This window comes from Eretmochelys imbricata, chromosome 8 (assembly GCF_965152235.1).
Source record: "Eretmochelys imbricata isolate rEreImb1 chromosome 8, rEreImb1.hap1, whole genome shotgun sequence".
Classification (NCBI taxonomy): Eukaryota; Metazoa; Chordata; order Testudines; family Cheloniidae; genus Eretmochelys; species Eretmochelys imbricata.
Genome location: NC_135579.1, coordinates 74,076,633 through 74,089,165, shown reverse-complemented (window position 1 = coordinate 74,089,165; position 12,533 = coordinate 74,076,633). Strand labels below are relative to the sequence as shown.

Below are 12,533 nucleotides of genomic sequence, written 5' to 3'. Positions count from 1 at the left end.
TAGAGTTTGTGTCCATAATTGATTCTTGGCTACAATTTATGCTTGCCTAAAACCCCCATTCTGCAAATTCATACTTTCTTGAAGTCAGTGAAAAAAAATGCAATCAAGTCATACATTAAAGCAGAAGAGATGCAACAACACTCTACACTCTACCTTTGGCTACACTTGAAGACCACTCAGAAGCTATAGCTCAGGGGTGGGCAAACTTTTTGGCCTGAGGGCCACATCTGGGTATGGAAATTGTATGGTGCGCCATGAATGCTCACAAAATTGGGGGTTGGGGTGCAGGACAGGGTAAGGGCTCTGGCTGGGGGTGCAGACTCTGGGGTGGAGCTGGGGATGAGGATGCAGGAGAGTGCTCCAGGCTAGGACCAAAGGGTTCGGAGGGCAGGAGGGGGATCAGGGCTGGGGCAAGGGGTTGGCTTACGGGAGGAGGTCGGGGTGCAGGATCTGGGCAGCGCTTACCTCAAGCAGCTCCCGGAAGCAGCAGCATGTCCCCACTCTGGCTCCTATGTAGAGGTGCGACCAGGCAGCCATCCCTGCCACTCCCACTGGCCGGGAACCCATTGGCGGGGGCGGCACTTGGGGCGGGGGAAGCATGCGGAGCCCCCCCGAGCTGCCCCTATGAATAGGAGCTGGAGTGGGGACATACTGCTGCTTCCAGGAACCACGACACACGCGGAGCGGGGCAAGCCCGTGACCCTTCTTCCTGGCAGGAGCTCAAGGGCCAGATTAAAACATCTGAAGGGCCTGATGTGGCCCCCGGGCCGTAGTTTGCCCACCCCTGCTAAAGCTATTAGCGCATGTACAATGTGGTTGCTGGTCTGCTTGGTGGTAATAGCCATAAGGAGCCTTTTAGACCTAATCTTCTGGCACCAGCTTCCTATTTACTTCTGAGCAGGAGTGGCAATTGTATGTGATTTTCAAGCCAAGAGTTTGTAGATTCAGCGCTATGACTGGGCATTTTCTAAGAGTGCCCTCAACACTGGAATTTGCTTCCTAGCTGATCTAAAAAGAGGACTTGTCTGCACCTGCCTTAGTTAATTAGGGAACACTAGGATTAATTGTGACCAGCTGACAATTGTATAGGTCTACGAGAGACATATCATACTTATGTCATCATGATGGCATTTCCCAGCATAGCTGTTTCCCACTGCCAGTTTGTTACTTTTAGCAGCTGATGGAAAACAACTTTTTCCCTAAGCTTTTGATTTAGGATGGATGCGTGAGTATTGGCTTATTTGAGCTCTCTTTACTTTGTTTCTTAATACACCACATGCTCACTGCATGCTGTGCATCTGCCTTTAGAGGCATCACTAAGTGCATTTTAGGAATATAAAATTTTTCATAAATGTTTAAGGACAAATGTGTATGGAACATTGTTGCAATATCATTTGCTAGAGATCATTAGGGCAAAAGCACATTGTAGCTATTGGAAGGTCTAATCTTATATTGCAGTTAATCGTGGCAGTTTTTATCTTGGTATATTGACTGACACAGGAAAAACCACTTAACTAAAAGTAAACTGAACTTCCATATTCATATATTGAATTCGTTGAGATGCTGACATATTTCTATTAACAACACGATTTAACTGAGACAAAGCGTCCTGTTTAAAAAGAGCAGAAGTTGCTGCTAGAGCTTATTCTTTTGTTATTAATCTTAAATTATTCAATTGTGAACAATTCCCTAACACCATTTTAGGGCTGATTTTGTCTTTCGAATTCTACTAATAATCCCCCAGCCCCTAACACCTTGCTGTATCTCTCTGACATGTGTATTAGCAAACATACATTTGCTGTGCAACAGCTGCAATCCATGCCGTTCTAGACATCAGCTACAAATGAAACTCTCACCAGAACTTTGCAATAAGAGGTCTTTTTTTTTTTTTTAAAGCTGGTATGAAGAACGAAGGCTCAAATTCACTGATGGCATAAGAAAGCACATCTCCACAGTAGTCAGTGCAGTGAATTTGGCTCCAAATTTATAACTTGTTTGCATCAGACTAACTAGGAGCAGAGAGAGAGGACATGTTTGTAAGTTGTCCAATTATCTCAATGGGGGAGGCAAATTGGAAATATTTGACCAGTTCTATGCATTGCATTGTTCGATCAGAGGCTTAAATTCAGGATTGCTTAGGTACTTTTAAATTGTATCCCAAGTAGGAAAATTCTTCATAAAAAGGGCTTCGGCACTGAAGGCACTTCCCAGGTGCCTGGTCCTCTGCAGTCTGTTTGGGAAAATGGCTCAAGAGTGAAAATGGCTCAACAAGTGAAAGGATCCACTCCTACAGTTGCAGTGTCAATGGCCTGCCCTACTCTGCTTTTCTGACCATGTCTGTATCAGCTTCTCTTGACATTGTTTTAGAACTCTCATCCTCAACTTCCCAAACTAGTTTAGATTAGAGCATCCATGGAGTTGGAGTCTGATGGTGACACACAGCAAGGAATTAAGAAGTTGGGATCTGGGAGAGGAGAGTCAGTCTACTTCATGACCACTGAAAAGCTGTGCAAAGACTCCTGTGGTTGAGACCTCAGATTAAGATATAAAATCACCTTCTGCTTCAACAGCTGGCACAAAGCACATGCTGCACACAAAGCATACACGCTGTAAACATGCCTGTCACAAAACAGCTGGCTCCTGAGGGGGCCAGGCTCCAAGTCTACCTGTGATAGGCTCTGCTAAGGAGAACAAGCCAACCCAGATCCACCTGCAAGTAGTTAATTGCTTATTTGGCTGGGCAGCAATTAATTAGCTAAGGAACACCAATGCAGATTAATGAAGGGTTATGAGGCTTCAGACAGAGTTCCAAAAGACAGGAAGGAAACTCCAGCTGAGAAGGAATTCTCAGGGAAGCTATTTAGGGAGCTCATCAGTAAAGGGGACCGAGGAAAGGTACTCCTAAACCAGAGAGATTCTGAAAGGGGAGCACACTAAGAGAGCCAAGTCCCTAAGGAGAAGGACTTTACTAAACAGCAGCAGGTTGTCCGGATCACAGAGGAACTACATGCCACTCTGGAGAAGAACTGCAGTGATTTGAGCTCTGAGAAGGAATCCTTCCCCAGGTGATGGTAAGAGTCCCTCTAGGGAGGGAAGGAGGCTGGGTTGAGAGCACCTTAATGATAAGGAGCCTGGATGAGGGAGATGAGTGGATTTAGATGGGACAAAGAGATTAAGATTAACTCTGCCTCCCACTAAGGATGCTGGGGTGAAGGCTTGCCTGCATGTCTGATTGGCCTTTGGATAGATAAATTAGACTGAAGGGGTACACTTCACTACATACATGTCTCATTGGAGAAACTGAGGCAGTGACAACTGTAGTTCTGCACTTGGCCTCTGGGGAGGGCATGAGGAGTGATGTGCCAGCTGCCCCAGGATAAGTACCCACCTTAATACCACTCTTGTGGAAGATTCCTACATAATTTAAAAGTAAGTGATGCAGGTGGTTTTGAGCCATTCCACAGAGCATAACATCTATGCTAGAGAGTATTGCAGCGTGATTCCTAACCCATAGAAAGCAAATAATAAAAGATAATATATGGGTTTAAAGTACTTTCTGTAAAAGTCTATAACTTTCATGCTTTTAACTTCTAGCAAATTTTTGCATAGGATGGATTCTTTCCCCTTCACAACAGAGTTGCAGAAAGTGGGTCCTGGAACACTGGTGGGAAAGGCAGTCTCAGGAAGGTCCCTCAGCCCTCCAGCAATCTGGCAAAGTGGCTCAGAAGAGCTGAGCACGACAAAGGGACTTTGCATTCAGCAAATATTATACTTTAGGTGAAGTGAGATCATTTTTATACAAGTGCAAATTCTTCAGGGAGGGGGACAGGGAGGAATAAAATTGCAGGCACTATTTGAAAGAGCACCGTTCACATAACAACTCATATTTAAATCCCCAGGCACATGAGGAGAACAGTGAATGACTAAGACTAACATTAAAACATTTTTCACTGAAGTCTTTTGATAGCCAGCAAGTGACGAATACAGTATTTTATTAAAAGGAAGATGGAAATTTACAGTAGTTAGGAAGAAAGTAGCTACACATTAGAATTTAATCAGGTCACCAAATCATATCCCCTCAAAATGTGCAAAAGATTCTATTAAATTTTAAATCCCCCCAAAGAATCAGAACCTTGGGTTTCTAATCTCTTCTGAAACAGCTCTTGAAGCAGTGTGATGCATTCAAACTAGAAACATGTTAGAACTTTGGTTCCTTTCCAGCTCAAGGGAAAGACTGTTACTTACTGTAACAGCAAAATCACTGTCCACCACACACATTTTCCCTGTGTAAAGGTCTCTCATTCCATGAGGCAAGACTCTACTTAGCACTTGTCTTAACATACAATGCACTGGTGCAGCTGTGCCGCAGCGGCATTTTAGTAAAGATGCTATGATGCCAATGGGAGAGCTTTTCCTGTCAGCATAGTTAATCCACCTCCCTGAGAGGTGATAGCAGTGTTGACAGGAGAAGCTCTCCCATCGACATAACACTGTCTACATAGGGGTTAGATCAGTATAACCACATCGCTCATGGGTGTGGATTTTTCACACCCTTGAATGACACAGTTATACTGATGTAAGCTCACAGTATAGACCTGACCTTAAATTCTCTAAATAAGCTATGGCTGCATGCCAATTCTTCATGTGTACATAAAGAGCTATAGCCATGCTATTGGACCTAGCTGGGCTCACTTGCTGAAAAAAGACTGGATGATGCAACTGCACTGTTATACAATGCCCTTTTTATTTAAAGCATGTTGATAGTAACGAGTATATGAAAGTATTACTAAAGTGCTGGTTTGTCATGGGGCTAAAAACATCATGGATACTGTAATTTTTCTGTATGACCATGACTTTTCTGTCTGTGATTTTAATAAAGCAGAAAGAAAAGGAGTACTTGTGGCACCTTTGAGACTAACCAATTTATTTGAGCATGAGCTTTCGTGAGCTACAGCTCACTTCATCGGATTGCATCCGATAAAGTGAGCTGTAGCTTACGAAAGCTCATGCTCAAATAAATTGGTTAGTCTCAAAGGTGCCACAAGTACTCCTTTTCTTTTTGCGAAGACAGACTAACACGGCTGTTACTCTGAAACCTAATAAAGCAGAGTTTCTCAAATGGTGGGAAACAGGAAGGTAGAAGGTAGGTCACCAGCCCAGTGATAAGGGGAAGCCCCACTGGGGTGGGAGGGATGGAAAGAAAGTCAACAACCCTGCACTCAGCTTGCAGAGGTTAGGCATGACAGTTCGGTTTGACCAAGTTGGAATTAGGGTTGTGGTGCGAGGGTGGAGGATGCTGCTGCAGGTGGTCAGTGCCCTCCTCAGTGGGGTGAGGAGGCGGTGAGATTTATATATATTGTATTTAAAGGGGTATAGCTGTTTTCATACATCTGACTTTAGACACCATTTCCCCCTAAAACATGACTTTTACCCCAAAAAAATATAGCATTACACAATATACAATTATGTTTCACTAAAACATTGTGTAGTCGCTCTATTACTCTCAAATGCTGATAAAACTGCCCATCTAGTTTCAAACTTTGCAAAAACCAAACGAACTAACAACATATGTTCTGGTTAATTAGCACTAAACTGAACACTAGCTATCAAGTCTATTTCTGGTGTGAGTAAACAAATTACATGGACTAAGTCTGGGCTTTAAAGATGACCTGCAAAGTCAAATGGAGTTTGTACTCATGCTATGATTACCAAAAAAAAAAAAAAAAAAAAGTTTTGAGCCGGGGATGAGACGAGTGTTTTTAAAGTTTACTCTTCTGCTTGTTTTTTTTTTATATTAGAAATTCAGGTCATTTGCTCTGACAGTGCTGACAGCAAGTACAGAACCAGTGGAGTTATGACTTCACAGGAACCTCCATTTCCGGGAGAGCCCTACAGGAAACTCTGCTTGCACCATGAAGAGACACAAGACTGGGGTTCTAGTGTCTGCAGTACTTCTAAAGCACAAGCAGGAGGAGCTACTTGGCAAGAAGAAAATAACCATAAGAAGTATTACCTCCATGCATGAGAATGATACAGATAAACCAAACAGTATTCTTAACTGACATAGCAGCAATATCTATGCCAGAGGGGAGGGGAAGAAATAATATGTTGGACATCGCTACAAAAGATAAGTAGAGAACAAGAGAAAATACCTAGAGCAAGGAAAAAGTTATATAAAGAAACACAAGATGTCAGCACAGAGAATCCCTGCATGGCTCTTGACAGAGGAAGAAAAGCAGGTGGGATTTTTACCCACACCTCAGAGCATTCTCCATGTCATGTAGGCAGGGCCTAGTGACAGCAGCCCTAGCTAGCTCCACAGTAACTTCCTGGGCGACAGGATAATCCTAGGACTACACAGAAAGTTGTATCCAAGCATACCTCCCAAGATTTCTGGTGGCTAAAGTGGAACAAGTCTTGCCCTCAGTGGGTGGCAAGCCTGGCGGGTGGGGAGAGAAAAAGTTGCAGAGCAAGCCTGCCCACAGCCATCTGTGAGGGACACAAGCCACTACTACTCATAGCAGTGACTCCTGTCCCTCATGGATGGCTGGGCTCAGCTTCCCACTCTGGGCATCACTCCCTGGACCCTGGTGCATGGAGTCATAGTGCTGCTAACTCAAATTTGGACTGGCCATCCCCCATCAGGAGGCCAGCTCAAATCTGAGTGGCACTGCTACCCCGCTTGCCAGAGCCAGGTCTCAATGTCCAGAATGGGGAGCCGAGGCCAGCCAGCCTGCCCTTCAAATGGGACAGGAGCGTTTGTGGGCAGTCCTGCAAAACCTGGGACTGCTGGAAGGTTATTATAGAATCATAGAAGGTTAGAGTTGGAAGGGACCTCAGGAGATCATCTAGTCCAACCTCCTGCTTGAAGCAGGACCAATCCCCAATTTTTGCCCCAGATCCCTAAATGGCCCCCTCAAGGATTGAACTCACAACCCTGGGTTTAGCAGGCCAATGCTCAAACCAGAGCTATCCCTCCCCCCTGTCAAAGGTTAAGAGTAGAAAGCACTGCCAGTGCAGAGAGAGCTAGAATGATTATGCGGGTCACCCTGGTGATGTCTCTTCCTGTCTGGGCTGGGTCTGAAGCCAGCTGGAGAACTGCAGCAGCAAGTGCCCAGAGCAGCATGTGCCAACATCTACAACTCTGATATTCTATTCTTTATGGACAACTTTAGCACATTCATTTTGTCCTCCAATTTTGGGACTACAAAAACAAGGCCTATCGAGCATTACAGATTTGTATTACTGATCTGGAAGTTTATTCAATCAGGACATGATTTCATATCTTCTCTACACATTTATATTATGAACCAATTGAAAGCTGATAATATTAAAGAGGCATTTGCTGGAAGATCAAAGTAAGCCTATTCAGGAGGGTAAATCTCATGTAATGACAAATATACTAGTGTTAATCTTAATTACATACATGTACAGTTAAACAAAGACTGATATAAAGAGACAGCTTTCAAAGCACTAGGTATTATTACAGTTTGCTTCCTGTAGTACTGTAATTCAATTTTTCCTTTATTAAAAATGGAAGAGCAAGCTTATTTAATAATACAGCTGACTTAGGGGAGTGGTGGGGGAAGAGACAGACTTTAAAATGTACTGGACTACTCAGAAGTTTAAAATAATTTGTATAAGGCTATTTTCCTTTTGCATATCTACAATCTAGATCATAAAGTTTTATTTGTTCCAAAGCTAATACACTGAAATAACAGACCCTGGGTTTTATAAATTACTAGTTCCCCATTTTTCCTGAATTTGAGAGGTGATATTTCCTTACCTTTCACCTTTGCAATGACTGTTCCTGCAGCACTAAGAATGTCAACTGAATTGAGAGTCTGATGTTTACTTATCACTGCCTTTAGGACACGAAGCAGCTCCCCTAAACGTTCATGAACAACATGATGCAGACAGTCTTCATTTTCTGAAAGAGATTTTTAAAAATTGGGTCAAAGCAATTAGAAAACTATCCTTCACTTCTGTAAGTCCAGTCTCACAATGACACACATTCAAGACCTTTGGGTTGTGTTCCCTACTGTGGTTAAGATTGCACTGAAATCTCAACTTCACTAATAAGTTCTAAGCTAACAAAAGTTACTTTGTGTGTCGGTATTTGCCAGTAGTTTTTTTGCTTCGTTGTTATCTACAAGATTAGAAAATTCATTTCCCCAAAAGAATTCCAACCAAATCACTAGAAGGCTAGGGATGCTATGATGGAAGTCCTCATACCTAAGAAAATAAACAGGCCTAAACCATGTCCCTGTTGTTCCCTTACCACGGTATTAGGGAATTGATTTCATCCACCTCTATTTTGAAGGAATTCAGGATAAAGTCTGAATAATGCCTAATGAAACAATAATCGTTTTTTAAAATATCTTGGAAATATGGCATCAACCAAAAGCATAATAGCAAGTTTAGTGCGAGAGAGCACATTAAGATTAGCTAGCTTTTAGCCTAAGTGTCAACCAAAAGGTTTTCAGCATCCTATGATGCTTAGTCCAGAAAAACTAGAACAAATTAACAAGCAGGGATATGAAATGGCATACATGCCTTTTCACAGCATAGTTCTCTTGGTATGCAGTTTTTCTTTAGGTATTTTTGTATGCATGGTACAGGCTGAACCACAGACTCTTCCGTTCCATTACGGAAATGGCTTTGGTGCACAGAGTTTAAGTTTCACATGCACTAGAGTGCTGCTTTGTAAGCTGTGGTAAAAAGCTGTCAGATTCATGAAAGACTAGCTTATAAAAGAAAGAATAAAAAGAGGATCTAATACAAGCTGATTCACTTCCCTGTAGAGCAAAAAGGGATGACTGTTACTGTGACGTTTGTGATCGTTTGTGCATAACAAAATCTAATACCTGGAAGCTGAAGCTAGACAAATTCAGACTAGAAATAAGGTGAACATTTAAAAAACCATTGGAGCAAATGGAGCATCTTTCTAAAAATAAAGATATGTTCTAGCTTGAATCAAACCCATAACTTCTGGTGAAGAACTGCTTGGTGAAATTCTTTGGCCTGCATTATGCAGGAGGTAAGACTAGATAATCACAGGAGTCCCTTCAGGCTTCGGTCTATGGGCTTATCTTCACTACCAGGATAAGTTGACCTAAGTTCTGCTCCTCCAGCTATGTGAGTAACTTAGCTTAGGTCGACTTACCCTTGTGTCTTCACTGCGCTCTGTCAATGGGAGATGCACTCCGGTAGACCTCCCTTACTCTTCGATGGCAGAGCACTCTGCCATCGATTTAGTGCATCTTCACTAGACCTGCTAAACTGACCCCCTAGCTGAATTGATTGCATCGCTGTTGATCTCCCCATAGTAAAGACCAGCCCTATGAAAGCTTCACTCCCACTCTAACTACTTAACAGTAACTACTACTTGAGGTTGGGGCAGTTATAGAAAAGGAGCATCAGGAAAAAAATAGATGGCAGTGGAATACTGACCTATATTGAAACTAAAATTGGATCACAGCACTATCCAAACAACCCCAAGAGTGTACTGCACTTTAATATGCAACTCATTCTAAAGCAATTTGGAGCCTGAAGAATTAGAGAGTCTATAAAACCACCTTCCACTTATGCATTAAAAGCAACATCTGTAAAAACAGAATATTTCTCGAGCCAAAAATTACATAGACAGTTAAAGTACAACTGGTGCCAAACTCAAGTTTCAAATACATATTAAAGTCTACACTTTACTATGTTGGAGTATGAGCACATTTTCTACTTAAGTCTCTCTAAAAAGGAGACATTTGGCTAGGTCCAAATTAGGCTCATCTAACAACGTAAGTAAAAAAAGCCGTGTTCAGTGGCTCAAACTGCTATCTGTTTGCATTATGATACTGCACTATTTTACAAAAATATTTGAAACACATTTATTGTTTCCAGTGGCAGGAAAAGACAAAAAGGTCTGTGATGAAAGTAATGCTGACAGAAAAATGCCATCATGAACTACGGGTGAACTGCAGTCAGCAATTTTAATTTATCCAGGACAGGAAGTCTCTTGTGTTCTTGTCCATTTGGGGAAAATATATAGTACTGGGGAAAGAAACAGAAGTGTAATATGCCAGGTAAATAATAGAATTTCTATTACCAATCTGCTCTATCTAGTTCAATTATCACCTTAGACAAGAAAAAATACGGTTTACAATGAAAAGACAATACCCAGGACAATGTAAACCCAACAAGTTTCTAGGCTGACCCAATCTCACTCCACTTTCAAGAAGTCACATGATCATATTTGCTTTCAATTTGCCTTCCTCCTCCTCTCCCACACCATACAATTTACCTTATCTATATGAAGACAAATTAGAATTTCGTCCATCAATGAATATTGCATCAAGTTCAAGCCCTTTGTCCTTATTGTTCTGGGCTGTGATACCTAAAAGAACACCTAGGTTTCTAGAATGACTGAGATCGACTACTCTGAACGTCTCCACAATCGAACTATTGCAGAGGTTAGGCTGGTTTGTGTAAGAGACAAGAGTCTTCTTGGAGACCTCCTGCAACAAACATTGGCCCTCTTGATCTCCTAAATGAAAAGATTGGGCTGTGAATCCGGGACTTTCTGCTTCCTTCACTATCACTCCCCATAGTGAAAGTTTTGTTTTTTAAAGTTGTATCAGCAACACAAAACCAGACATTTTCCAAAGCATGCAAGAGGCCTGGATTGGGAGAAGTCGTGTGTGTGTGTGTGTGTGTGTGTGTGTGTGTGTGTGTGTGTGTGTGTGTGTGTGTGTGTGTGTGTGGGCGGGGGGGGGGAATCCAACCCCAAAACCCAACTAGAGAGATGTGGGGGGTTCTCTTGTGTTTCGGGTTTTTGTGTTCTCACAAAGCTAAGAAAGTGGCTTTTCAGACATTAAAGAGTTCAGTAGCTTGCCTATGACAGATAAACTTTGGTTTGAATTCAACACCTGCCTTTCTCTAGTAGAAAACAAGACCATCCCAAAATTAAAATACAACCACCAGAAATGTCATTTTTGGACGAGGTGTGGAGAAGGGGAATGGGGGTGGGGAATCAGAATAAATGTATTAATCACAAATCAGGCTATAATGTGATCAATATTGCCAGTCAGTCTTTTCTCCGAAGTTTTCAGCAATTCTTTAGTTCAGAAGGCAATATAAGCTAAATGGCTGAAAAGCATAAGAATATTACTAAAACTTAGTCAGCACATAGTTTAGCCTTCAGTTCCAAAGATACCAGGAATTAGAGCCTCCCATTGCTTTATGGCTACTCATTCATCTTCATCAGTGTCAGAATACCACAAGTTACCCTATTTTCTAATTTTGGACACATTTCTCAAAGGCAAGCTTTTGTCTAATAAAGATTAGCAAGCAATAATGGCCTTGCAACTATGGATTCTACTCATCCAAAACAAAATAAAGTTCTATAATCAAGCCTGTCAGCTTCAACACAACTTCCTGCCAAGTCAGTTTCAATTACATTACATACAGTTGGGAAAAGCACTGTGGTATCAGTGGGGTCAGGTATTGCTTAATTTCCCGTGGCTTTTCACCAGGCCCAAACATTTTATGAAAAGTTGTATGTTCCAAGAAGTGTTTTTGAAAACAGGTTACACAAGTGGTAAAATGCAGAGATTAAAATTAAGATTACATTATGCTTTGTTTAACAGCAAAGAAAAAGATATGTTGGCTGCTTCATTTCCTACATTGTTCTTTAAATCTATGCATGAGATCAAATATTAGAAATCAACTTAACAGTTTCTGTTTATGGATTTTCTGCAGCGCTCTTTTGCAATATCACTTCAGACTAGCATCCATGTGGACTATTATGGAAAGCACACACTAAATTATAAGATAGGTAGTAACTTCCCAACTATTCAGACACAAAGCTTTTAATGAAGATTTCAGTTTAATATGAAGTTATACATGATGGATTCAAAGTTACCACAAGGCCTATTACCTCTGCTCACTGGTGTACCCCAAATGTTAACAGAGGAAATATATCTAGGCAATCTATAGGGTTTTTTTTAGATAAAATCTCATTTCATGAGGGCTAGCAACAGATCTCTTTGATTTATCAGAAATTTCCATTCCAGAATCACAGATAGTAGAGGCTGGTTCCCCCTAGACACCAATATCGAGTAAATGCTGTTTCCATTAAATTCTTCAGAAGGATTAAAACATGTTATCAGCAATTACACCATATAGATCACATGACTGAAGATCAGCATCAAAACAAAACAGATCCATTTAAAGACAACTTTAGAATAAAGTCTCATTCATGCCAACTCAGTCAACTCCCATACTGTTTAGCAGGAAACAGATCAGCATTCTGATCTGCACTGGATCCAGATTATGAGACTCCCCAGTGAGCATCGCCGACTAAGCAAAATGATCGTACAACAATGAACCGCGCTGAAACTGTCTAAGCCAGGCATCTGCAGGTTTTGGAAGATGTCCAAGGTTAGCCCATCCTCATTTTTGTATTCTCCCTCACCAGCCGCACTGACTGACAAGACTCCATTGCATTACTGTCTAATCTGCCAGAGGGTCATGATCAG

General features: G+C 41.7%; 1 protein-coding gene across 3 annotated transcripts in view; it reads right to left on the bottom strand.

The window, feature by feature from the left end:
* Positions 1 to 12,533, bottom strand: part of ARHGAP29 (Rho GTPase activating protein 29) — a 91,884-nt gene that overhangs the window by 28,992 nt on the left and 50,359 nt on the right. For all 3 annotated transcript variants that reach the window (XM_077824556.1, XM_077824558.1, XM_077824557.1), the window contains exon 3: positions 7,787 to 7,930. In XM_077824556.1, the coding sequence (XP_077680682.1) occupies positions 7,787 to 7,930 (144 nt within the window). The remainder of the gene's footprint in view (positions 1 to 7,786; positions 7,931 to 12,533) is intronic.